The sequence below is a fragment of the Erythranthe guttata genome, chromosome 9 (assembly GCF_056151865.1).
Source record: "Erythranthe guttata isolate IM_541 chromosome 9, IM_541, whole genome shotgun sequence".
Taxonomy (NCBI): Eukaryota; Viridiplantae; Streptophyta; class Magnoliopsida; order Lamiales; family Phrymaceae; genus Erythranthe; species Erythranthe guttata.
Window position 1 is genome coordinate 17,029,879 of NC_142541.1, and position 25,322 is coordinate 17,055,200.

Genomic DNA, 25,322 nt, shown 5'->3' on the forward strand with positions numbered 1-25,322 from the left:
TATTTTTGCTTTTTATAATCTGAAAATAAATAAAATTCAGAAATGGCATAAAATAATTATTCTTTCCCCGCGCCAACAATTCTTTGCTCCGATTCTTTCCAGTTGGCGCTAATATCTCCCTAAACCCTAATTCTTCAGTCGATTGATTATGGCGAACAAGGACGTCACCAGGAAAGACCTATTGGAGCGATGGGGTCTCATTGAACAAGAAGACGATGACGATGATGCCATTTCTTCCATTCACCCCGTTAAACGCCGTCGTTTCCGACAGCTCAAAGAACAATGGTTCCCCCTCTTTTCTTCTCTCGCCAATCTTCTTCCCCTCTCTCTCTTTTTTTCTTTTATATATTTTTCATTTTAATTCAATGCGACATATTGCACTTTCAAGAGTTAATTTAGGAGTTCAGAAAACAAGTAACATCAAGGACATTGTATCCCAATCTATCCTGTCTTCGATGTTAAATTTGGAGTATGAAACTTTGTTTTTCAAAACTATCATCTGCTTGAATTTCAAATGCTACTAAATTGGCTTTGTTGCATTTTATTCTTCATGTTTGTTCTAAATATGGCTCAATAATACTCCTTACCAGGTTTTCAGATGCATTCAACTTCTTGACATATTTGCCAAAAGAAAGCCACGTCTGGTGTGGTTATTGGGATCTGATGGGGCCTCTTCTGGAGACATTCTACAATTATTTCAAGGACCAATGCCACGATTCTCCTCTCAAGATTTTATGGAAGAGGATCTCTCAAGAGATGAGAAGTTGCACTCTATGCGTTCATCAGCACCATCAAGCCCAAGAGATGTACAATACGGAATATGAGCTCAGCTGTATCAGTCCTCTACTTGATGTGCTGCATATGCTTGATGAAGAACGGATAACTCTACACCTCAAGGATCTAAATGCTAGAATAGGACGAGGGCAGTATGATGCAACACATGATTATGGAGAAGTTGTTAGTGTTATGTTTGAGGTACATATCCTCAATCTATCTTGGTTTTGCCTCTAATTTTACATCATTTTGTAGTTTTAGAATGTGGAGTCACTGGACTTTTGGTTTAACTGACTCATCATCAATTCTGTATAGTGTTTCATTTTACTACGACAGTTCAACATGAAGATTGGTGTAGAGTTAGTTATTGAGAAAAAAATGATTAAATAAAGTATGCATGCTGCAAGTTTGGAGTAGATATCTGTTGGCACTTGGCAGTATAGGAGAAAAACTAGGGGAGTTAAATGTAAGTTGAGTTCTCCCAAGAGTGCCTGAAACAAATACTTGGACAAAAGGAGAAGTCGTGTGTAGGTTGATAATCAACGACTCAAAAAGACAAGAACCAACATTGGTGAAGTAAAGTTACAAATCATATGTGAGATAAGCCAATAAAATTTTGATCAAGCTCGTAAAAAACTTGTGCCTCGAAAACTGTTCGTAACTTTACTGAAAAGTGATCTTGTACTGTAGGATGAAAAATATATGAAACTCTTCTAGACTACTTTAAGAAAGAAAGAAAAAATGAGGTTCAGTTACTTGATATGCATGATCGCCTAGACAGTATGCACAAACTTGTAGGAGCACTCAATTTGATAGCATCTAGTTGATGTGAGTATTTTGCGCAAAGGGCTCCATCACTTGCTTTTGTTAAATTTAGTCCAGATATCTGAAGTTATGTGGATTCAAACATGTAAACAACTGACCCAATGGAACCTATTCTGACTAAGTTATGCTGTTAGCATTCATAGATTTCATTTATAAAATTTGTTACGGGACCCATTCTAAGTACGTTACGCTGTTAGCATTCATAGATTTCATTTATAGAATTTGTTACGGGACCTATTCTGACTAAGTTGCGTTGTCAGCTTTAATATCAGGTTTCGTTTATTGAATTTGCTATGGATTGTTTTCTCTGCTTTTCAGCCTCACCTCTTCCTCTAGTATTGTTTTTTTTTAATATTTTTATTATTGTAATGGAATCTGAGCATGAGACAAAAATAAAATAAAATTATGTTTTCCTGTCTTTATCATTATAGCAAAATTCCATGCAATGAATTGCTCTTCTTTTTGAACATTCCAATTCCATTTTATCCCTAGAGTTTAAGCTTCATGCATGGGAAGTACTGGATAGACACCTCGTGCTCAATTCAGTGTTTATTACATTTGACATTCTTCCATTATTAGGACAAAATTTCTTAATGATCTCATTTTATAAGTTTTCGTCATTTTTTTTTCAACAAAAGGTTTTGATGTTTCCCATCTTGTTGGATGACCAATCCTTGGCGACAGAGTTTCAACATTTTATTGAAGCAATTGATAATTCTCATGAACTGACATTAGAGGGACATCAACAATATCCGGTATGACTTTATTAAGGCCCTCCTTTATCTTTTAGATGTTGTATCTTTGATATAGACCACAGGTTTTTCTATGGCAATCCTATTGAAGCGTCCCCTACCTGTTTTTCTTGTTTGTCAGGGAGTCTATGCATTGCTTTTTTTGAAAAGCAGAAGAGTACGATCTATAGGTCATCGTTTGGCTGGACATATGGGTAAATTGAGGTACAGTTTTTCCTTGTGTTGGCAGTTTACCATAGCTTGATTTTAATTGCAATATTTTGCAATTTAGTCTTAAAAGTTTGTTTTAGTATGCACCCATGTTGTCGTTATTAGGTTATGAGCTTTTTAATGGAGGTACTCCCTGAGGCTATATGTTTTGTCAAGTTGCTGTTAGCTAATTACTTATTGTGATGTTTTTTGCCGTGATTACCTGAAAATAAACAAAAGTATTCTTTCAAGTTGATGAGATGATGATTTTGGAATATTTAGCCTATGTCCAACTTGCATCTATTCATATTCCAATTGGTAAGTATGGTGAGATGATGATTTTATATATTGTTTCCTCTGATTGCCTCTCTCTGGTTATGAGATATAATCTACATTTCGTATTGTATCACATCTTATTTTGTGATAAGGTTTTATGCAACTTGAGGAATGATATTTTTGCTGGATCTTGATTGCCTTCCGCTCTGTTGATTGGGAACCCATTTATTGAACTTGAATCAAAATCATTTACAATCATCAGATCTCTTTTGCTGGTACAAATTAAATAGTTTTCCCATGTTACGACCACATTTTCCTTGAGATAGGTTGATGATGCTGCCAACTCCACCAGAGTTCAACAACCACATAATGCAGCATCACCAACCTATCTCAAGGAAATGTTCAACTGCTTACTCCACCAGAGGTATTGGGATGTTGGAGAGTTTTTGGCCTCACTATGAGTTCTTGGCATGTGCACGTGAAAGATCTTAAAAGGATCTGAAAATGGCCTGTCTTGACTTTGCCCCCTATTACAAAATAAAACTATTTCATCCCTTATATTGGTTTATACGGTCATTTTACCTTTCCGTTCGTTTTTTTAATTCTCTATATTTCTCTTCTTATTTGTTCATTCCATACAATTTTGAAATTATATCTAATGTTGTCGCTAAACAATTTTTGGGCTGAGAGAATATACACAATCTTGAAAAAATAGTTGAACTGGTTATTTATAAGTACCATGTCACTATTGCCTAAAGTCTTATATGGCGAATGCATGTACATTAGATCTTACCAAATGAAGAATGCATGATATCCAGTCAAAAACCTTTGGAAATTGTGTCATTGGTCTTGCTGAATGAACAAAGTATGACATCCGACCAAAAGCCCATGAAAATATTTATCCTTCTCTTCTTTTTCTTTTTCGGTTACATGCAGGAGATCAGCAGACTTGGATCCATTGCAGCATTTACTCAAGAAAAGCATTTACATATTGGAAGCCGAAGGCACCCAGTCAGTTGTCGAGACATCAAGGCCTAGGCTACACCTGGATCGTGTGACTGTATGGCTTGGAATGAAAGCATTGTAGGAACCAGCTGGTTTATTTCTCAATATGTGCAGCCTATACTTGTTAGATGGTTAATAACTTTTTTCCATTTTGTGCTTGAAGGGTTGGGTTTTTAGAGCCTCCAGCTTTTGAAGAAGGGATTTTAGATCGGTATCCCATTTTCCTTAGTATTGTGCTGAACCATATCAGCGATGATTCACTTGAGTTCTCTCATGCAGTTAACTGTTTGAGACTACTATTTGAGAAGCTTGGTAATTTTTTTTGCTATTTTTGGTAATTTTATGTGTATAAACTTTTGGCACCACATTTCTTGATGTTTTTGTTGCACAGGATGTAAACTATGGTTGAGGGCTACATTATCTCCAAGTGTTATGAGAAACACACTGCTTGGTCAGTGTTTCCACACTCGAAACGAGAAAAGCCATAAAGAAATTTTTGATCTTTTCCAGCCTTTTCTGCAGGTATGTTTCTGATGCCACTTGTTTGTTAAAGTCTTTTATAGACTCTGTCAATTTTTTGGAAACAGGGATTTTTTTATATGCCTCATTGCTATAATATTTATATTATCCTTCCAGTCTCTTGAAGCTCTGCAAGATGGAGAACATGAAAAACAAAGAAGGCATTTTCTATACTTTCTCCTTCATCAAGTGCCTGTGAGCAGTAATTTTAGCATACTGATGAGGAAAAAGGCTTGTCAGGTCGCACTTCGATCTTCCATGACATCTTAGCTAAAGAATGTAATATTTGGTTACCTGCAATATCTATCTCTCTAATTTTTCCTTTTCACTTGTTTATGCAGGTTGCTCTCCTCATTATTCTGCGAGGTTATAGGATGGATCCACCTTGCCCACCTTCTGAATGTGCACACATGTGGTAGGCATCTAAGAAACATGTCTTTTACCTTTTAATGATTCTATTCTGTTTCTCATTATCAATTTTGTAGGGGTCCTTCTCTTGTGTCTTCTCTGAAGGATTCATCCCTGCACAGTTCTCTCCGGCAACCTGCAATTGATCTTATTCAAACTATTATAGTGTCTGACGCTTCTGCATTGATTTCTATAACTTTGAACGGTCAGTTGCATCCAAGTGATAAACCCATCAGGCCAACTAATTATGGTGATGGGGAGGAAGAAGAAGAGATTCTGTCTACTCTCAATATTAAAGAGGAAGATATTACTTGTTGGAAAGAGTTCACTCTGCAGCATAAAATTATCTCTCAAGTAGATGGGAGCTGGATGTGTGTACCTATGTTATGGTTTGATGTTTTGGTGGAAATGGACCCTTTGGTTCTTCCCTTATCATTTTCGAAGGCTGTTTTTTGGGCATTATCTCGGTTTTCACTGATAGAACCTCAGAATAGCACAGAAATGACTCTTTCTGCTAGGAATTGGTTGGCAACCTGTGCTTCAGAAATTTCTTATCTCTTTGGGTGGAAGGTTCCCTCTGGTTCTGATGATGGTGGGGATGGAACAGAGTCACGAAACTCTATTAGGACTTCAACTATGTGCCTGCCTTTAGTTAGGACATTCAAGAGGTTAGTGCATTATATTATATGTTTTATGGCATCTCATGTAATATGAACGGCCTAATTGGGAATAGGTGATACTTTGCACTCTAGACAACATAATCTAAGGAATTGCGCAATCTGAACTAATGGTGCAGGTTCAATTCTCATTACACTATTAGAATGGAGCAATCAGAGCTACGGAAGCAGTGGATTTGGGAACCTATGATGAGCAATAGTTTGATTCTTTTGCTTGTCGATCCTAATGATGTAATTTTTATTCATTATGATAGTTTTGCTCTGAGTTCTGAAAACGAAAATTGTCTGCTTTATTTTTCTTCATTGATTTTGTCTTGAGTCCCACATTTATCTGGTTGTTGTAGAATACCAGACAAGTGGGTAGGCTTATTCTTGAACAAGTTTCAAACGTGCGTGGCCTTACTTGCGGTCTGCAATTTCTTTGCTCAGCGCCATCTTCCTTGGCAGCAGTTCTTCTGGGGTTGAGACATGCTCTGAAGTTGGTAAGATGCTAATGTGGTATTGCTAGCTTTTCTAGCGTCAAGAATAACTTGGCATGCAGTGTATTTGAGTTATGACTGTAAAACCACTTGAATTTATCTACATATATTTTCATATCTGTCACAGGCCGCATGGGTATTTGGTAGTATTACTTCATTATTTAAAATGATGTTTCACATTTCTCTTAGTTTCGATAGTTATTTAGACATGTTTGATTGACTTACATTGAAATTCCTCTTGTTTGCCATCTTCTCTCCTTAATGCAATAAACTTGTTAGGAGCTAAAAGATTTTGCATTACTGATATTTTGTCCAACCTTTTCAGGTTCAGTTGGATTCTGTTCTATTGAACTTTCAGACTTTACATCATCTCTTCTTCATCCTGTGCAAATTGCTCAAAGAAGGGAATGCATCTGCTCAGAACACACCCCAAAATCCGTCAGATGTTGCTGATGTATTAAAAGTTTCTTTGCAAGGTGGTTTTCTTAAGCAACCTGTATTTGATTCTTCACCCAATGATGGCGATCGACATTCATCAATTGTTAGCCCCACATTGTGGAAGCAGTTTAGCTGCTTACTATCACAGGTTGCATGGCCTTCAATTCTGAAATGCTTAGATGGATGCAAAACATTCACAGATTACACAGTATCTCAGGTCTTCATTGCACTAACATTCTCATGAAACATCTATATCGATTCTTTCTAGGGTTTATTGCAATTAGTACCCCTGTGTTATATCGAATTGTTAAAAAACTACCCCATGTTATTTTATTGGCAAAAAACCCCTAAACAGGTTACTAATTGCCAAAAAAGTTAAATCATAGGGTGTTTTTGCCAATAAAATAACGTAGGTAGTTCTTAACAATTCGGTATAACACGGTTACCCATTGCAATAAACTCATTCGTTTCTTCTATGTTGTTCTTCTTGTTCTATTGTGCGTTTCCGTTGATGTCTTCAGCTTATTTATGCATGATTATTGATTTCTTAGGATTATTGATTTCTTAGATTCTTTCGTACCTGTGGAATAAGGAGAGAAGAAGAAGAATATGTTCTGTATTTCGTGTGTGTTACAATACCTCAAACTAGAGGGTTTTTATACTAACTAAAGAATACACGAAAGGAAAATATATGTAATTGATATGGCTGATAATTAGCCATAATCTAGGACTAATTACATCTATCAAATCCCTAGCTATTAATAAGTATCTTTGAGAACTTATATTCATGTAACTTCATGTATCAGCTGTGACAACGACATCGATGATCAAAAATGAAACTTTTTCATAGCTTATTAATTTTGATTTTGAGTGTTAGTTGGAATATGTAGTTTGTCAATAGCTAGCTTTCACTGGAGTTAATTCAGTTAACTCGTTTGTGGATTTTTGTTAATTCTATTTCCCTGGCCAGGTTTCTCTGTATTTATTTTTGTCACTTCTATAATAGGATTCTTTTAATGCCTCTTTTTTTTTCATTCTTTCAGATGACATGTATCCGTTTGCTTGAACTCATGCCTATTGTTTTTGAAAGGCTTCCCCAGAATACTGGCATAGTGTTAGTACCTTTTGATAACCTAAAGTGGCTTCATGATTTGGCTGATTGGGGGAAGTCATCGCTTGCTGTTGTGGTTAGATATTGGAAACAAACATTTTCTTATTTGCTTGGTCAAATTAAAGCATCCTGCAGTGGTAAATCTGCTTCAACAATTACTGATATCGAGAAACTTATTTTATGTGGTGAGCTTTTAATTTACCCATGTTTTTTAAAATCTCATTATCCACACTCATGCTTGAAAATCAAAATGTTTCATGTTTGTTTGGGATGCAGAAAAAGTTTCAGTGGATGAACTGAGCAAGCAAGTAGCACGACTTTCTGTGTCATTAACAGATGAAGGTTCTGCATTGAATGCAATTTATATTCAGTCCAAATGTTCTGCTTCTGGAGATTTGTTGAATATGAAAAACTCTTCGGCAAAAAATGAAACTTTGCTACTTGATAAAGCAAAGTTGAATGTTATAGAGTCTGAAACATCGATCGATTTGGGTAGAGGCCATGTCATAGTTCTTTCTGATGACGAGAAAGAACCAGAGGTTTCTGCCCATACGGGCCTCTCTAGTAGCTTGTCAAGTGAAAGTGAGTATGTTGATAATCATACTAGTACAAGTGCTGCTCGAGGAGAGATAAAAGCTGACTTGAAGGAAAAATATTTTAGCCCCAGTGATACTCTGGAGGTCGCGCCTGAAGATTGCCCTCAGCTTGGGTATTCTACCGATCATGTTATTGAAAAAATGAGCTCAGATAATAGTGGATCTCAATCCCATGTTCAAGCAGAACCATCAAAAAGTAAGAGAATGGTAACTGAAACAAAATATGGTGTAACCAATTCTTTCCTTTCAAAAGAGAATTCGAATTTGACAAATAAATCTTGTCAAGCTGTCAGTTCCAAACAATTCGATTCGTTTGCATCTAAAAGTAGCAAGTCATTTTCCGATAAAACTACCACTTCTGCAATCAATGATCAACAGATTGTGAATAAACCTTTAAAAATTAGCGATGGAGTGGTAAAAGAGATAGTATCTGATATTGATGATGATGCTTGGAATTTTTCATCTTTCAAACCACCAAAACGGCAGCAGCTGCTAATTACAAAGCCAATCACTTCTGGCCCTAAGCGGCAAGTCATCCAGCTCTCCCTACCCCAGGGGAACAGACATGGATCTATGAGGTTGGGTGGTGGAGTGAAAAGATTTCAGTCCCCTAGGCTGGATGACTGGTACAGACCTATTCTAGAGTTGGATTTCTTTGTGGCTGTTGGATTAGCTTCTGGAACTGATAAAGACTTTCAAAGTGTTGGGAAATTAAAGGAAGTCCCTGTTTGTTTCCAATCACCTGATGATTATGTTGACATATTCCGGCCCTTGGTACTGGAAGAATTCAAAGCGCAGCTGCAGAGTTCCTATCAGGAGATGGCGTCTGCTGAAGAAATGTGTTCTGGGAGTTTATCTGTGTTGTCAGTTGAGAGAATTGATGATTTCCATGTTGTTCGTTTTGTCCATGATGAAAATGAGTCGAATGGATCAAAAAGCCTATCGGAAAATGATCTCATATTACTTACCAGACAACCTATGCGGGACTCTCTCAGTGATGTTCACACGGTTGGAAAGGTATTCCATTTTCTAATATTGCTAGATGTGAATAACATTGGTTTTGGAGTTCGTTGACTTCTATGACCGGAGTGGTTGTCAATTTACTAACTTCATTTGTTAACATGTTTCCCTAAGATCCGGAGGGCAAATTTAGTTACAGAAGTTACTTAAACCAATTCAACTCAGTAAAGCCGTATTGGGTCAGCTATATGAAAACCTTCTTTTGCTCCAATGTTCATCTCTAGGAGTTAATGAAATTATGTTTTTCATTAAAGTCAGTTGTCCTCTTTGTTATGAAATCGATAAATGTTACTTGTTTAGAGGTTTATATCGTTTCATATTTATTCGTAAGAAGCTGCTATTTTTTTTTCTTCCCTTTCATGTTAACTGTCGACACATCTTTTGTTTTATGGACGATCGAATCGGTACTTTACCACTCTCCATCCTTTTATTTTATTAAAAATTGGGATTGTTTAGTTTGTAATTTGTGATTTAGTACTTGAAAATCGACCAATTTGCCCAAATTGAATTGTTCCAATGTTTAGTGTATTTTACTGATGCTTTGCGTCTATCTATAGGTTGAGAGACGTGAGAAAGACTCTAAAAGAAGGTTGAATATCTTAGCCATCAGACTGTATCTTCAAGGATGTTCTCGTCTTAGTCAAGCTAGAAAGCATCTCACTGAGCGAAGCAAATGGTATGTTAGTCGTATAATGAGCATTACCCCTCAACTTCGAGAATTCCAGGCACTGTCATCAATAAGGGAAATCCCTGTGCTGCCAATCATCTTGAACCCTGTCAATCATCCTTGTGGTCAATACAAATCGAAAACTGAAAATCTTAGTAAACTATCTCAACCTCTACAGCAGATTTTGAAGTCATCATATAATGACAGTCAGCTGCAGGCTATTAGTCTTGCTATTGGTTCGGTTGATTTGAAGAAGGATTTTGACTTGACTCTTATACAGGGACCTCCAGGTCTTTTTTTTCTTTTTCTTTCCTTTTTCTGTTTATTTGCCTTCCTTTTGCAGTTTTCTTTTATTTGTGATCTCTAGTTCCTGACATATTTACTTGCATTTATAACCTGTGTGATTGCATCTTTTGTCCAGGAACTGGAAAGACCCGAACAATTGTGGCTATTGTTAGTGGTCTGCTTGCTTTATCTCAAATGAAAGATCCAAAAAGATTAAGAAATGTTGGATCAGGGTGCAGCAGTAGCTCTAGAACTAACCAAAGGATCAGTCAGTCTGCTGCAATTTCAAGAGCCTGGCAGGATGCAGCATTGGCTAGACAACTGAACGAGGATGTCAAAAGTAACAACAAATCTGCAGGAAGCTGCAGTGGAGGGCGGATTCTCATCTGTGCTCAATCCAATGCCGCAGTTGATGAGTTAGTTGTAAGAATATCAAGTGAGGGTCTTTACGGCAGTGATGGACAGAGTTACAAGCCATATCTTGTGAGAGTTGGTAATGCAAAGACAGTACATCCTAATTCTCTACCGTTCTTCATTGATACACTTGTTGAAATTCGTCTAGAGGAGGAAAAAAAGAATGCACGTGATGAAAAAAAGAATGGCACCTGTACAGACTCTTTAACCACTCTACGTACTAATCTAGAGAAGTTAGTGGACCGCATAAGATACTATGAAGCTGAGCGAGCTAACCTGCAGGGTGGAAATTGTGACTCCAGAAATGTAGTGGAAGGAGATGCAGGAGATGCTAAGATACTGTCTGATGCTGAACTAAAAGAAATGCTAAGGAAATTATATGAAATGAAGAAATCGACATATACAGATCTTGCCAATGCTCAAGCAAGAGAGAGGAAAGCTAGTGACGAAATCAGAGCCCTAAGACATAAATTCCGAATGGCTATCTTGAAGGAGGCTGAAATTGTTGTCACTACGTTAAGTGGCTGTGGAGGAGATCTATATGGGGTGTGCTCGGAATCTACAGCAGGCCATAAATTCATTAATGCATCTGAGAATACTCTGTTTGATGCTGTTGTGATTGATGAAGCGGCTCAAGTACTTCCTTCTCCCCTTCTTGTATCCTTGCTCTCCTTATTGATTTTCATTTTCAACTGTTACGAATTCTTTCTTTTTCTTCCTCTTGAAAATGTGTTTTTATTTTTGCTTATTACTCAAGGCCCTGGAACCTGCCACTTTGATTCCACTTCAGCTCCTAAAATCGAAGGGAACCAAATGTATCATGGTAAGCAGTTGATCAAGTATTTGTTTCAGCTTGTTTCCAATAATGCTAGGCGTCATTAACATTGGATTTTTATGCAAGGTTGGTGATCCGAAGCAGCTCCCTGCCACAGTTCTCTCTAATGTTGCTAGCAAATACTTGTTTCAATGCAGCATGTTTGAAAGATTGCAGAGAGCAGGTCATCCTGTAATCATGCTCACCCAGCAGGTAGTTTGAATATCCAGAGTCTCTTGACGCTTAAATTCCTCACATATATCCCACCTTGTAACTTTAAAGGAATAATCAATCTAAGGATATGAACAGACCTATTTCCGTTCTACAGAAGTGTTTTGATTTTTTTTTTATCCAACAGATAAACCTGACTTCTTAAAAATGAGTTTAACATGTCAAACACTCAATATCTTCAATCGTATGTTTTACTGTCGTATGTTCTCTTTTCTGACAAGTTCATGTCATCTAGTAGATTTGTAATTCAGCATGTTTTTGTTCTTGTTTTGATGGCTGTTGCAGTATTTACTTTATGCATCGGTATTAACATCAGATGATTTTTTTATTGCAACCTACACCTATACATCTCACGTCGAAGGAAAAAAAAAATTCTTAAGGGCATTTGATTGCTTATGATTTAACCTCTATTTCAGGAACATCTGGATTGAAGATATATACATTTCATACAAAGCCTGCCATATGCAATCTGCATTTGCACACTTCAAAATTTGAGATGAAATCATGAAATTTTTAATTAAAATTCATTTTGGATAAAGTATTAAAACTTGTTATTTAGTTTTACCGTCTTGTCATGTCATTTCTATTTCGTCCTGTTACTGCTAGAAAATCTGTCTTGTGTCTTAGTATGAAAACAATGTAATTAATATGTTTATGAACTTACCAGTATAGGATGCACCCAGATATATGTCGTTTTCCGTCTTTGCATTTCTACGAGGGCAAGTTGCTGAATGGATATCAGATGTCAGACAAAGCTGCTTCCTTCCATGAGACTTTGTGCCTTGGGCCATATGTATTTTTTGATATTATTGATGGGCAGGAGCTTCGTGGCAAGACTGCAGCCTCAATGTCCCTGTACAATGAGTCCGAGGCTGATGCTGCAGTTGAACTGTTACGATATTTTAAGAAAAGGTACTTAGTCCATGATCTCTGTGATTTTTTTTTCAATGATTTGTAATTTTGTATGATTAGATGCAGTTGTATTGTGACAGTTATCCATCAGAATTTTTTGGCGGGAGAATTGGCATCATCACTCCTTATAAGCGACAGCTGTCACTGTTGCGTTCGCGGTTCTCTAGTGCATTTGGATCTTCTATCGCTGCGGAAATGGAATTTAATACAATTGATGGGTTTCAAGGTCGAGAAGTTGATATCTTGCTACTTTCAACCGTTAGAGCATCAGGATCCTGTGCTGATACACCCAGGGCTAGTTCTAACAATCTTGGTTTTGTTGCGGATGTGAGACGGATGAATGTTGCTTTGACTAGGGCCAAGCTCTCTCTGTGGATTTTTGGTAATGCAAGAACATTACAGACCAACCAGAGCTGGGAGGCTCTTGTAGTAGATGCAAAAGAAAGGAATTTGATTGTATCAGGAAGAAAGCCATACAGTTCAATATATAAGGTCGGTTTGGAAAACAGACCAAGTTCAAGAAGTTCCTCTAGTATTCAGTATGAAGAAGTTGATAGGGTCAAAGCTGCAAGTGGATATGTGAATACACAGAAGAAGACTGTGAAGCATAGTTCTCAAAGGAAGAGAAAATGCACTGGTACTATACTAGAAAGTGTCTGCAGTGGTGAAGGTGCTTCTCCTTCAGCTAAGAGTGCTGCGAAAGATGTCACTAAAAGAGCCAGAGAAGGAACAGAATTTTCAGCTCTGCAAGAGGTTGCATCTGGTGTAAGTTCAAATAGCGATAACAAAGTTTTCAAGGGTACAATGTCAAAATTTGAAGAAAATCAAGAGAAAAATAATAAAAGTTGGGCCCACAAGAATAATGACAAGGAAATTAATGTGGTGGAAGCTGATGTTCGGAAGGGAAAGGATAAAGACAATGTAAGGAGACATGCACCTAATACTGGAAAGTCGAAGAGTAGAATTCAGGAACACCCAAGTCCTGTAGCTGATAAAATGCGTTCAAAAACTAATAAGCACGGCAAGCTACAGGAGGTGAAAATGGGCGCGTCGTCTTCTGAGTGTAGCTTCAAGGTAGACGCTGAAAAAGAAGCATCCAATCAAGTTAAAATGCTTAAAGATTCAAATATGGAAAGGAAACAGCAACGTGAAGCCGTTGATGCTCTTCTTTCTTCAGCTCTTATATCTTCAAAGAAGTCAGCATCTTTGCCGAAATCATCTGTGAAGAGGACTCTTCCAACAACAAATACCAGTGTTCATCCCGTCAGACCTCAGAAACGAAAAAATGGCTAAGTAATCCTTTTCCTAGGGGATGCTTGTGAAACTCTGTTGGTTAATTACATCTTTGAAGAGTTGAATCCCTGGAAAAATGGGCATTCCTTTTGGTTGATATGCAGTGAATTTGCTAGTAATTTGATCTCACCTTCTGGATGTTAGCAAGTGAGCTCCTGTTTTAGCTTGAATTCAAGTTCTGAGGACTACAATCTCGGCCTCTCCTTGGCATGTTTTTATTCATGCTGGAGCTCACAGCTTGAGTTTCACTGTTGTATGGAAAGACGTCTTTTGCGGAAACAGGTATTTTCTTACAACATACCTTAAGAGTATTATGCCACTGCAAAGTATTGTTTGAGTACCGGGATTGAAAATCTGAAAGATTGGATAGGAAATTCACATCCAATAAATCTCTAAAAAGATCCTCTGCATGGATGTGGTTTTACTTTTATTGTCGTAGTTGATTTTAACTCTGCAATCTGCATCCTCGCAGTTCAGAGTGTATGATGAGATTGATAAGATGAAGTATTCTTCAATGTCCAAGAAGTTTTTAAAGAAACATTAAATCATTGAAGAAGCTGTTTGTTACCTGATGAAAGGTAACCCCAACTGTATCAGATGATATATTACTGTGTAATAGGTCTTGGTTTCATACATATGAAGTGGGTTTTAATGGTACCAACCACGGACTTATCACCTTGTACATGTATATAATGTTACTTGTAATTTGCGTGGTAGGTAGTGGTCTCGTTGATTCTAGAAACAATTTTGGTGCTAACATTGATGATACAAATAACAAGCATGTATTGAGTTATTTTGTATTGGATTTGATCCTTAGGTAACCAACCATGTTTGAACTTGTTAGTCAGTTAGGCTTGGTGAATATATGTAGGTGCTTAATCTGTTATTTATCGTGATGAAATGATCATGTATTATTGAGAGATACAAGCATAGAAGAATACATACATGTAAGAGGAAAGAAGGTTTAGTAGTTAATGGAGTAATGAGGGAAGTGGTCAGACTATTTGTTGCAGAATAATATGGCTCAGTTCAATTAAGTATTGCTCGTTCCAACAAAGGATGCTGACACACCACACCGCCCATCATCTCTCACTGCAAGTCGGTTACCTCAATTACTAAATAATTACACTAATTACAGGCTTGAAGAAAAAAAAACCTGCAGTAATTAGTACTTAGTAGTGGGGATTATTATTATTATTAAATTAATCAAATGGTTTATGGTTGTTCAAGTACCGTATGCTACGGGCGGTGGGACTAAAATCACATGGAAGCTGAAGATTTATAAACTAAGAAGAACAAGTACATATTATTAAACAATATAATATAATAATTATTGGCCAAGAAAATGATTAAAGAGGTAGGAGGGAGGAGCACAAGGGCTAGTTGTATTTGTTTATTATGTAATGAAAATTGGGAAATCACATGCATTTCTTGTGTGCTTCCATCTTCCACGATCTTCAATTCCCAATAAACAAATGCAGAAACAAGTTACTACTTGTGAACAATAATTAATTAATCTGTTTAATTTTAATACACACGACACGCTAGTGGGGTTACTTACGATGATTGCTGTACGTACGTATTACTACGGTATTAGTATATATAATACATATACGGACTAGTATGGTGCTGATGGATGTGCTGCGTGCTGCATATGGATGAGTTGCTGTACATTTAATTATAGTATTACTCTTAATCTACTTGGAGAGGGAATAAATACTCTTTGCTTTTACAAGTAATCAATTAATGGCAGGTGTATGATTTTTTGAATACTTATAGTAATTTAATTCTTTGTGATTTTGAGGCAGACTGCCTCCTGCATCTGCATCTGCATCTGCATGCAGGTCTTATTGACTATTGAGCTGCTAATTAATTTAGTAATTCATCATAATTAATTTCCCACCATATTTTATTGTTTGACTCAGAAAAAAGGAATCTCCTCCACTTGCTTCTTTTTGCTTACCTACCTATATATATATATATATATATATATATATATATATATATATGCAGCATCATTTGGCATTTGCCCATTTCGTGCACAACCGTACCTCTCTCCCTTTCTATCTTTCATTTAATTCCAGATATTATCTGTGTATCATATTTATATACATATATGGATTCATCATCAAGAAAGTCTTCTTCTAACAAGATAAGAGACATAGTGAGGCTTCAACAGATCCTCAAGAAGTGGAAGAAGCTCGCCAGCAACAACAGAGCCGCCGCCGCCACCGCCACCACCACCACCACCACCACCGGCCGGAGCATTAAATTCCTGAAGAAAACACTGTCTTTCTCTGAAAGCACAACATCGGGGGCAGTAGGAAATGCAGTCCCAAAAGGGTACATTGCGGTTTGCGTAGGGAAAGAAATGAAGAGGTATGTGATTCCAACAGAGTATCTGAGTCACCAAATGTTTGGGATTCTATTGAGAGAAGCTGAAGAAGAATTCGGTTTCCAGCAAGAAGGTGTGCTTAAGTTTCCATGTGAGGTGGAATTGTTCGACAAGATAATCAAGATGATGATGGTGGAAGACAAGAGACCTTCATCGGCATCACCAACATCATCTTCATTGTTGTTGCAGCATGATAATGTTGATGTTCAAGCTTATGATGCTGAGTTTGGATACAATCACGATCTTGATTTCATCGGTAACTACTCACCAGAAGATGCTGCTGCTGCTGATCAGCTCACCCCATCTCTGATGATGTGCAGATAACAACATCCTCTATTATTCATATTTACGTTACATACATATATGCATGCTTCTTTTTGCTCAATTGCAAGGATTTTGTGGGAATTTTAATGTCATTGTATTCTCTCTAGTCATGATTTGAATGTAAGATTTTTTATCAGTAAACTGTTGTCTCTAGTGGTTTCCACTGCAACAACCAAAGATACACAGAGATATAGGTATTATTGCATATGGATTGGTTGACATTTGAAGTTTTTGCCATGTTATGATAACAACTGATGATAATAATAATATGTAAATTTGCAGACAACTTGTACACACTACTACTTAGGCTGCTAATAAACTCATTCCCAACTTTATCATAATTTTGCTTATTTGCTCATATATATCAACATGTTCAACACAATCTTTTATTTCAATTAATAGCCCAACATCAAACATGATGATTTACGGTCAAGGAGCTGCAGATATATACACGTTCTATATATGAAAGAAAGGATGGAATTAAACCATATACACCAGATGATGCATGGAAAATCATATGTAATTATGTATGTACCGGATCATAATAACCACTGCGTACAAAAAGGGGGAGAGATCTAGAGAGTATTGAGGTGTATTTAAAGAAAGATATATGCATAATTAATAAAACACATATACTATTATTGGTGGATCTGTAGTGGTATAATCATATGTATGTAGGAATAAGACTTGGACTTGGGAATGGAGGTATATCTGCAGCAGTGTGCTAACAATTCTTGAAAGTCTTCCTCTTCACAATTAGGGAATTCCAAACGGCCTTGTTGCTCGTATCCAAATTCTTCCGCTGCACTGTCCATCACGGCCTTGAAATCCGGGACCGAAAGGTATCTGGTTGGAACAAGGAATCTACGGTGGTGGGGCCCAACATACACTGCAACAAATCCTTTAGGAATATGACGATTATGATTGTTATTGATTAGTTGGTCATGGGAGAGTGGCTGATCAGGGGTGATTAGTAACGAGTTTTCGTCCATGGATTTTGATCTTGATTTTGAAATCAGCTGTTTTGCGGGAACAGCATTATTAACCACATGACACACCATCTTCTTCATTCTTGTTCTTGAATTCATATTTCATGTAAAACACAAATCTTCATAATAACAAAACTTGGCTGTTTTCCGTATCTGACGCCCAAATTCTGGGCTCCCCTGCATTACGGTTTATCAAAGCCAACCCCCCTCTATTTCTTTTACTTACTAACAATAGTCTTTCTTTCATTTACCAATTTCTCTACACCATCCAATTATTTTATATATTATCTCTCTTGTAAAATGGTCTATTTAATGTAAACAGCAATACAACGAGAGAACAAACGTAGTTCATCATCATCATCATCATCATCATCATCATCATCATCATCATCATCATCATCATCATCATTGTGTACAGTCTCGGTAGCTGTTGATCTTGGCAAATACATATTGCATATAGCCAAGAAGTAACAATTGTTTGATTCATCTGGAATATCTGTCGACAAATGCCTTTGCTTTCTCAGGTGCAAAGAAACGTGCCTGTCCATATCCATCACAATTTCAGTTTAAGGAATTTGTAATAATAAGAACAAAACATATTTCCCAACAAGAATTAATTAATTAATTAATTAATGGTGTCTCACCCACCTGTATAAACATTCTCTCTGCATCACCTACACTCCCATTCTCTTTCAAGATGATTCCCTGCATTAAGAAATGATTCTTCAGCTGTTTAATGGAACGATCAAACATTACGAGGAGGAGGAGGAATAAAAAGTAAAATAAAAGAAACCTTGGCTAAGTAACCCCTGAAATCATCAGGGTGGTTGGAGATAAGTCCATCATAAACAGATACTGCATCACTTATGTGGCCCCAATCTGAATACGCTTTTCCAAGAAGCAGCTCAACCTGTATATTTATCAATTTCATGCCATTTTTTAAATTATTACTGCTTCTTGTCCAGAATAAGTTCGATAAAAACTCACTTGAATGGGATCCACATCAGATCGTGTACTACTCGCTTCAATGTTAACACTAGATTTCTCTTTACTCAAGCGTTCCCGAGATGCCAGGAGCACTTCAACAGCCTACACATGAAGAAGCTAAGATAGTTAACAGCATAATTCTGCATGAAACATTAAATTAATATTCGTAGATAATACAAGTTACTACTGGTAAACAACAAGTAGGGAGGAATATAAATTATAATACAAGTTCATTTAAGTGACTTGAGGATTGAGTTACAAATGTTTAATATTCGCAACCTGATCAGGTTTATTGGCAGCCAGCAAAGAATTTGTAAGACCTCGAAGGATTTCAAAATCAACACTCTCTGATACCTGCATGAAGTCAAAGCACAATCAATATTCAGCCGAGGATCTATTCATATTAGTAACATTCAAGAAAATTATCCATACTAACCCTTTCAGCAGTTTTATATGCAAGAACACTTGCATCAAAATCTTTGAGCTCATATTTTACTTCACCAAGCAAACGAAAAGCATCAGGATCACTTGGCTTCTTCTGCAGATCAATTGAGTTGAGATAATCTACAATGTGTTGGGTTCATTACAAGACTATATTACAGCAAATGACAAACCTCAGTCAGTTTTTCGAGCAATGTTGCAGATCTTTTATATTCTCCCATTTCTGCCAAGGTCACTGCAGCTCCCTATTGAAAAAAAAAAACTTGAATCAATTTAAAAGGATGGCTCTAGTTGATAAATCAAACCATAAAGTTGCTCAAATTCTTTCTGCTGCAGTTCAATTTCTAGAAACATTAAATAGCTGTTACGGGAAATAATAATTATCATCATTCATTCAGAATCAACATTCAACATTCATTCAGAATCAAGTAAGTAAAATATCAGATTTTAATTAAATAATGTAATAGACATGACAAACTCATAGTAATAACATAAACGATGTTATCTCATCAACAAACTACCACTCACTTCAAGAGCAGTTGAATCTTCAGGTGAGATGACAAGTGTTTCTTCAAACTGCTTCAGCCTCTTCTGCAAAAGCACAAGAGTGGTGATAGCCATGCAAAATTTTCAAATATATGTATTAAACTTTCAAAGTGGATGGTTACCAATAAAGTGTTGAGGACTACTGGAATTTTACGCCAGAGAATAGAGGTAAAGAAAGTAATAAGCAGTAAATAACCAAACATCTGAGTAAGGATCTGCTATATAAAAATTGCTTAAAATCAAGGTTATTATTCTCACCTCTAGGTTTGCTCTATCCTTCTCTGAAAGTTTATTAACTGCGGCAACGTCTTCTGTAGGGCTGATACTGTAATTTCAAACATCATATTACTCTTATTCTTAAGTAGACTGCAAATAGTAGATTTTCACATCAGGATATCAACATCAAATGCATGCATGCATGCAACTTGGGTTTGACATATTCTGATCAATTTTAGACTTTAGCTTCCTCTGTTTGGTGTGGTTTGACAAATGACAACCCCTATTCTGAAGTAGATCACTAACATAAACCAACACCTCGAAGTATATTAATGAATTTAAAGACTTGTTCTTTGCCTTTTATATCACATAATTAGTGGGAAGTGCACGAAAAACGACATCTGTGAGGAATAGGAAATGAAAACGAATTCATATTAATTAACCAAAATCAGGAGCTTGTGTATCAGAGAGAGAGATGTAGGTAGAGAATTTGGCGAACGTAGTTTAAAAGATATACCTTCCAGAAGGGAAAAAGTCTCCAAGAGCAAATACAAGCCCAAATACAACAACAGCAACTCCAACTCCGATCTACCATATTCCATTCTAAAATATGGAATCAGCAATCACAGGAAAACTCAGAAAATTCTAAGAAAGAAGTAAACAATTGCATCAGCTAACTTAATGATATACCTTAGTCCCCAATCCTACTGTGCTACTGTTTGTCTCACTCGGAGCATCATAATCAATAGCCAAGTACTCTTTCTTCTCTTCCGTCTTTTTCTGCTCAAGAGCCGACCTTCACAGTCCGTACAAGTTTAAAGTCAACATAACTACAAAATGAGATTGCTTAGAGCAAGGTTACAAAACCGAAATATTAATAATGTAGATATATTGTGGTGATGTGAGAAAATGAGGACAGGAAAAAGTGGATAATGGATATCAAAGTGGAATAGTAGTCAACAAAATTTAAACAATGGATATACATATACAGATGTAGAAGCAAGAATGATGGCACCAAAAGCAAAGAAAAGAGAAAAAAATGCTAACTTTCTAACAGCTTGGAGACGTTGTTCAAAGTCAAGGTCATCTGGAGAAGTGTATATCATTTTGCCACCACCACCAGTTGGAGAACTTAAGCCAGGCGCCTCTGCCAAGATATAAGAGAAAAGGCTCTATTAGTATGACTTAAAATAACAAGGGAAAGAATAAAAAATAACAAGGGAATGAAGTTACGAGAAGGTAAGGTTGAAGATTGCTGCTTAGGTGAGGATTTAGTTTTCCTGTAAGAAAGCAAACAAGTTAGGAGATGCCCCCGGGCGGATAGTAGTTATCATAAATGAAGAGTTGGTTACTTGTTGTCATCATTTCTTGATTTGGGGCCAAAACCGCGACCCGAACATTGGATATAATTACCAAAACCCCACTTGGGACATTTAATACAAGAAGAAGAAGAAGAAGAAGAAGAAGAAGGTTTGTGAAGAGAGAGACGAGGATGAAGCAGAGCAGCAGCCATTGGAGAGGAGGAGGAGGCAGGAGGAGTCTTATCACCAATAAACACTAAATATCGCATTTACGGGGTAACTAATAAAAGACGCGAAGCGACTTTTGTTTTCTTTATTTTGTTGTCTACTAGCTACTTACCTTATCTCGACGCTCTAAAACCCCAAAACAGAAGCAGTAGTAGCATTACTCATTAGGGTTTTATAGAAAGAAAGAGAGAAAAGAAGAAAGGGAGAGGAAGAAGAGGCATCATGGAGCAATTACCCTCGGGTGGGAATGGGAATGGGAATGGGAATGGGAATGGGAATGTGAATGGGATTGGGATTGGGAGTATGAATAACAGTAAGAGGAAGAAGAGTGGTACAAGAAGGCTGGCGAGCCCTCAGGAGCTGGTAGCACACTACGAGAAACAGGGGATGGATACACAAGAGGCATCACTCAAAGTGATACAGGAATTGCAGGGTGCTGTTTTCAAGATGATGACCTCCGACCGCAGCCGCAACCGCAGCACCGCCAACAACTCCCCTGAGGTGGTGACATCTGCCAAGCTGGACGCAATACACGCTCGTCTCCTCCAGCTTGAAATGAAGATTGATTCTAAGCCCAGTTACCCTCAGGCTCTCGCTCTCGGTGTCGCTTCTTCCGGCATCTTTACTGCTGCTCTCCAACTCTGGAATTCCGTTCGCCAATCCACCTCCTCCTCCTCCAACTCTTCTTAGTCTCTCTCTCACTACTCTTCTTTTTTTTCTTTTTTTTTTTTTTTTTTAGCTGCCTGTATCTATTTTCTTCATCATCATTTATCATAAGAATGGCATTATAAGACTGAAAGGCTTGCCTTTTTTCTTACAAACTATCTTAGCATGTACTAATCTTTATTTAATTTTTTTGTTCCTTGTCTGATTATCAACTGATAATTCAAATTTGTGTCAAGTTATGGTATTTTTGTTTGCCTTGTAGACGTTATTATGTTTGCCAAGTCAGTGGTAGATTTTTGTTATATAACAGCTGATGGGGTTAAATTGGATTTAGCTTAATAATAGTTCCATTTTTTGTTGGTAAATTTTCTAACAACACAATCAAAGCTCATCTTGTCATCTGTATGACTCATTTTGATACATCGAATTTATTGCTGGCCTTGGTAAACAACAACAGAGTATAATAAAACTTATACTAAAGGATCTTGAGTTGGTAACAGAAAGCTGCTTCTTTGTAAAAAGGCAGAAATTCATTTGCAGATTCTTGCTGCTGCTGCATTCATCTCCTTTACTGTAATCCTTGCATTACACATGTTAGCAAATGTTCGCATATGTTTCATTCCATACCTCGACAAAGATCCACAATTCTCCTCATATACTTTTACCTGTGAGTGAGCAAAGAATAAAAATTTTGGTTACTGAAATGCATCTATTGCTACTAGCTAGTGTTCCGTAACCAATCTATTACAAACGTATATGGATTTTATTCAAGTTACCATTGTCTTAAGGCAGGTCCAGTCATCGACAAGGGGCATTCCTTTTGGTCGAGCAGTGTGCAACATTGAAATGTCACGTTGAGTGCCCAAAAGAAATGTGGTAATTTGATTTACTCTGTTGTCTACAAGCATCCTGCTATTGATCTCCTCAAGTAACTGTTTCTGCGCTTGAAGCCTCACAGTAGAATCTTTTGGGGCTTTGAAGAGCTAGTGAATAAGAAAAAAGGGAGATGATGATGATGATGATGATACAAGAGGATCGGAGTTTAATTAACAATTAGTTACAATCAACCACGTCACGCACTTCAATCATAGTGGATATACTATACATCAACCTAATTACCTTGTGCTTATAATGGAGGAGGTCTGCTTCCCATTGGCTTACGGATTTAAGGGTTGGAGGAGCAGCACCCTCCCAAGTGTAAGTATCATTTGGTATTATAGTTGTACCCATATATGTGTATAAGATTTCCTTACTAAGTAACGTATTGCCGTACTGCATAACATGGGAACCGCCATCAGGGGTTTCTACTGCTGTCCTGCTCTTAACCTGTCCCAATCAGAGTATACGTCATTTATTGTTATCCGTATGTATTAAGTGGGGATGTTAAAATGAGTTTCATGTCATCTCTATTAAATTACCACTTGAAATTGATGCCCCAGAGTCTCAGACCGTAAATCGTGTTTTTCACTGCAAGAATTACAACTAGTCAAGGAAACAACACAAGAAGAGTAGTAAATCGTGGTTTTTTGTTATAGGTAGTATACCTGTCCTCCATCCAAGAAACACTAAAGGCATCCCCTAGACAAACATCATATCCATATGATGTCGTAGAAGTATGGTTGTAGTCGGGGCAGTAAGTCGCCATACTGGGCTCTGTTGAGTTTGATGCTGTGATTGCATAAATATTTAGACTCTTGGGAAGAAGACCTTCGAACATACTACCAGATTCACAGGCTTCCAGATAAAATACCTACATTAATGAGAATAAGCTAACCGTAGAATATGAGAAAAATATGAGAAATTATAGAAGACAGACAGACCATGCTTTTATATGCATTGGCTTGATGCTTTCTCTTGAGGACATTGATGAGATCATCAGCATAAACGACTTCATCACAAGGCATCTCTGGTACGGTGTTATATGCAACATGATGAATAAATATTAATAACCACAAGAAAAACATTAATTAGCTAGTTTCTGTATCACTACGTAACGACTAACCGATTATTCCAGGAGATCCATGGTCAGTATAAAATATGAAAACATGGTCGTTGGGACCACTACCAAGAACCTTTCCACTGCCTCCGGTAACACCACTTTTATTCCCAAGTATAACAGCATATAGGTTTTCGACTGTCGCATTAATTCCAGTGTAATCCTGAATCATCATACATACATCAACTTTTATTTTAATTTATGTAACAAAATAGCTGCTAATATATATATAATCAACTGATGATGATGATGATGTTGACCTTGGGGACTCCTCCATAGACATCATGACCACCTGGACTGTTAATAATAACACCAGGCCTGGGATTGTTTTCGTTAAATGCAATATCATCATACATGAATACTATCATGTTTTCATCTCTCAGTCCACCTTTCTTCAGTATTTGGAACGCATGGCATACATCAGCCTGTTAATAACAAACCCCATCATAATCATTCATTCATTCATTCATTCATTCATTCATTGTAGCTACTACTTACTAGTAACACAATTTAGATGATCGATGGAGCTAGCTAGCAGTACTAAATTATAATTACAAATATAAAAAAATGTATACATGTATATATGGTATGCATGCATATTATTAGTACCTGATGCCTATAGTTTACATAACCCCTGGAACCAGCCACCAACAGAGCCCATCTGGTACCCTCCTCAAGAAGAGGAGTTTTTGCAGGTGCGCTCTCAAGCAGGAACCTTGATGCTGCTGACATTACTGGTACAGCTGGATTATTGTGCTCCAACTGCCGACCATAGATACAAGCATTGTTGTTCATGAGTACGATAAGTGCCCACAGAATCATCATTTTCAAATTCTTAAGATATATTCGGTGAGGAAAATGGTGTTGCCTAATGGCGCCTTTATAATGCATGCTACAGTGAGATCATATATATGTATATGAATCAATTAATTAAGCTAGCTGTCTTATTACAGGAACCTGATTACATTTACGTATTGCAAACTTTGTTACCTAAAATGTACTAGTAGGTATTCACTGTACGTCTCCCAGCTCTATTGATCGTAAGGTATTTCTTTCTTTGTTTGTTTCTTTCTTTTTTAGTCTGATGATCAGGAAAATAAAGAAAGAGCATTAATATCGGGATAGGCAAGCCATTAATGATAAAGTGATCAAAGCATCTATCTCTATTTTATTTACCCAGTATAAAGTGTAGATGTATGAAGTTGATAATTTGATCGAAAAATCCTGCAAATAAAGAAAAAGGGTATTTGCAAAAGAAGTTGAGAAATCATTCCGTAATAAATTTAGGACACGATCAAAAGGCTGTAATCAAAAGAATTAAGAGTCTTTTAGATGATGCACCAGGTATCGTACGTATTTTCGTTTATGACAGGGAAAAAGAACGTTTATTTTTTATTTATGTGAATATTGAAAAGTAGATTTATTTTTAAATGGAAACAGAGTTGATGGATTGTAGTGTGAGATAGAGAGAGGATCATTCAATAATTCATAATAATTATTATTAATAGCCTCTAATTATAGGCGGATGATGAGTTGATGTGATCAAAA

At 36.9% G+C, this 25,322-nt stretch overlaps 5 protein-coding genes across 13 annotated transcripts; 3 read left to right on the top strand and 2 right to left on the bottom strand.

The window, feature by feature from the left end:
• Positions 1–7: 7 nt before the first annotated feature.
• LOC105975715 (P-loop containing nucleoside triphosphate hydrolases superfamily protein) lies at positions 8–14,506 on the top strand. 9 transcript variants are annotated; one of them, XR_016033530.1, is made up of 22 exons: positions 8–285; positions 591–975; positions 2,238–2,354; positions 2,473–2,555; positions 3,753–3,899; positions 3,985–4,133; positions 4,213–4,343; positions 4,458–4,580; positions 4,682–4,755; positions 4,826–5,416; positions 5,545–5,656; positions 5,770–5,907; positions 6,230–6,559; positions 7,386–7,638; positions 7,730–9,066; positions 9,627–10,026; positions 10,158–11,071; positions 11,193–11,258; positions 11,337–11,462; positions 12,148–12,392; positions 12,473–13,967; positions 14,158–14,506. XR_016033530.1 is itself a non-coding variant. In XM_088823248.1 (22 exons), exons 1-21 carry the CDS (start codon positions 149–151, stop codon positions 13,683–13,685), a joined length of 7,071 nt encoding a protein of 2,356 aa, XP_088679374.1. In that variant the 5' UTR covers positions 8–148; the 3' UTR covers positions 13,790–13,966. The 9 variants fall into 9 exon arrangements, 4 of the variants coding, with proteins under 4 accessions (XP_088679374.1, XP_012856382.2, XP_088679376.1 ...); XR_016033532.1 differs by having other exon boundaries at positions 12,484–13,967; XM_088823248.1 differs by lacking the exon at positions 14,158–14,506 and having other exon boundaries at positions 12,473–13,685; positions 13,790–13,966.
• A 1,181-nt stretch (positions 14,507–15,687) lies between these two features.
• Positions 15,688–16,573, top strand: LOC105975708 (uncharacterized). The gene has a single exon (XM_013000922.2). It carries the CDS (start codon positions 15,802–15,804, stop codon positions 16,402–16,404), a length of 603 nt encoding a protein of 200 aa, XP_012856376.2. The 5' UTR covers positions 15,688–15,801; the 3' UTR covers positions 16,405–16,573.
• Positions 16,574–17,466: 893 nt separating this feature from the next.
• LOC105975706 (Tetratricopeptide repeat (TPR)-like superfamily protein) lies at positions 17,467–21,248 on the bottom strand. The gene is made up of 14 exons (XM_013000920.2): positions 20,936–21,248; positions 20,817–20,863; positions 20,631–20,730; positions 20,274–20,379; positions 20,101–20,171; positions 19,626–19,692; positions 19,350–19,412; positions 18,995–19,066; positions 18,817–18,918; positions 18,660–18,734; positions 18,381–18,482; positions 18,187–18,303; positions 18,042–18,098; positions 17,467–17,933 (listed from the first exon to the last, which is right to left on the bottom strand). The coding sequence occupies exons 1-14, from the start codon at positions 21,151–21,153 to the stop codon at positions 17,877–17,879; spliced, it is 1,254 nt and encodes a 417-aa protein (XP_012856374.2). The 5' UTR covers positions 21,154–21,248; the 3' UTR covers positions 17,467–17,876.
• Positions 21,207–22,022, top strand: LOC105975710 (ribosomal protein-like protein). Its single transcript, XM_013000923.2, has one exon. The coding sequence runs from the start codon at positions 21,335–21,337 to the stop codon at positions 21,800–21,802; it is 468 nt and encodes a 155-aa protein (XP_012856377.1). The 5' UTR covers positions 21,207–21,334; the 3' UTR covers positions 21,803–22,022.
• An 84-nt stretch (positions 22,023–22,106) lies between these two features.
• On the bottom strand, positions 22,107–24,792 carry DELTA-VPE (delta vacuolar processing enzyme). Its single transcript, XM_088823254.1, has 9 exons — positions 24,384–24,792; positions 24,035–24,199; positions 23,781–23,937; positions 23,599–23,684; positions 23,323–23,528; positions 23,197–23,245; positions 22,898–23,104; positions 22,555–22,761; positions 22,107–22,443 (listed from the first exon to the last, which is right to left on the bottom strand). Exons 1-9 carry the CDS (start codon positions 24,663–24,665, stop codon positions 22,309–22,311), a joined length of 1,494 nt encoding a protein of 497 aa, XP_088679380.1. The 5' UTR covers positions 24,666–24,792; the 3' UTR covers positions 22,107–22,308.
• Positions 24,793–25,322: the final 530 nt, after the last annotated feature.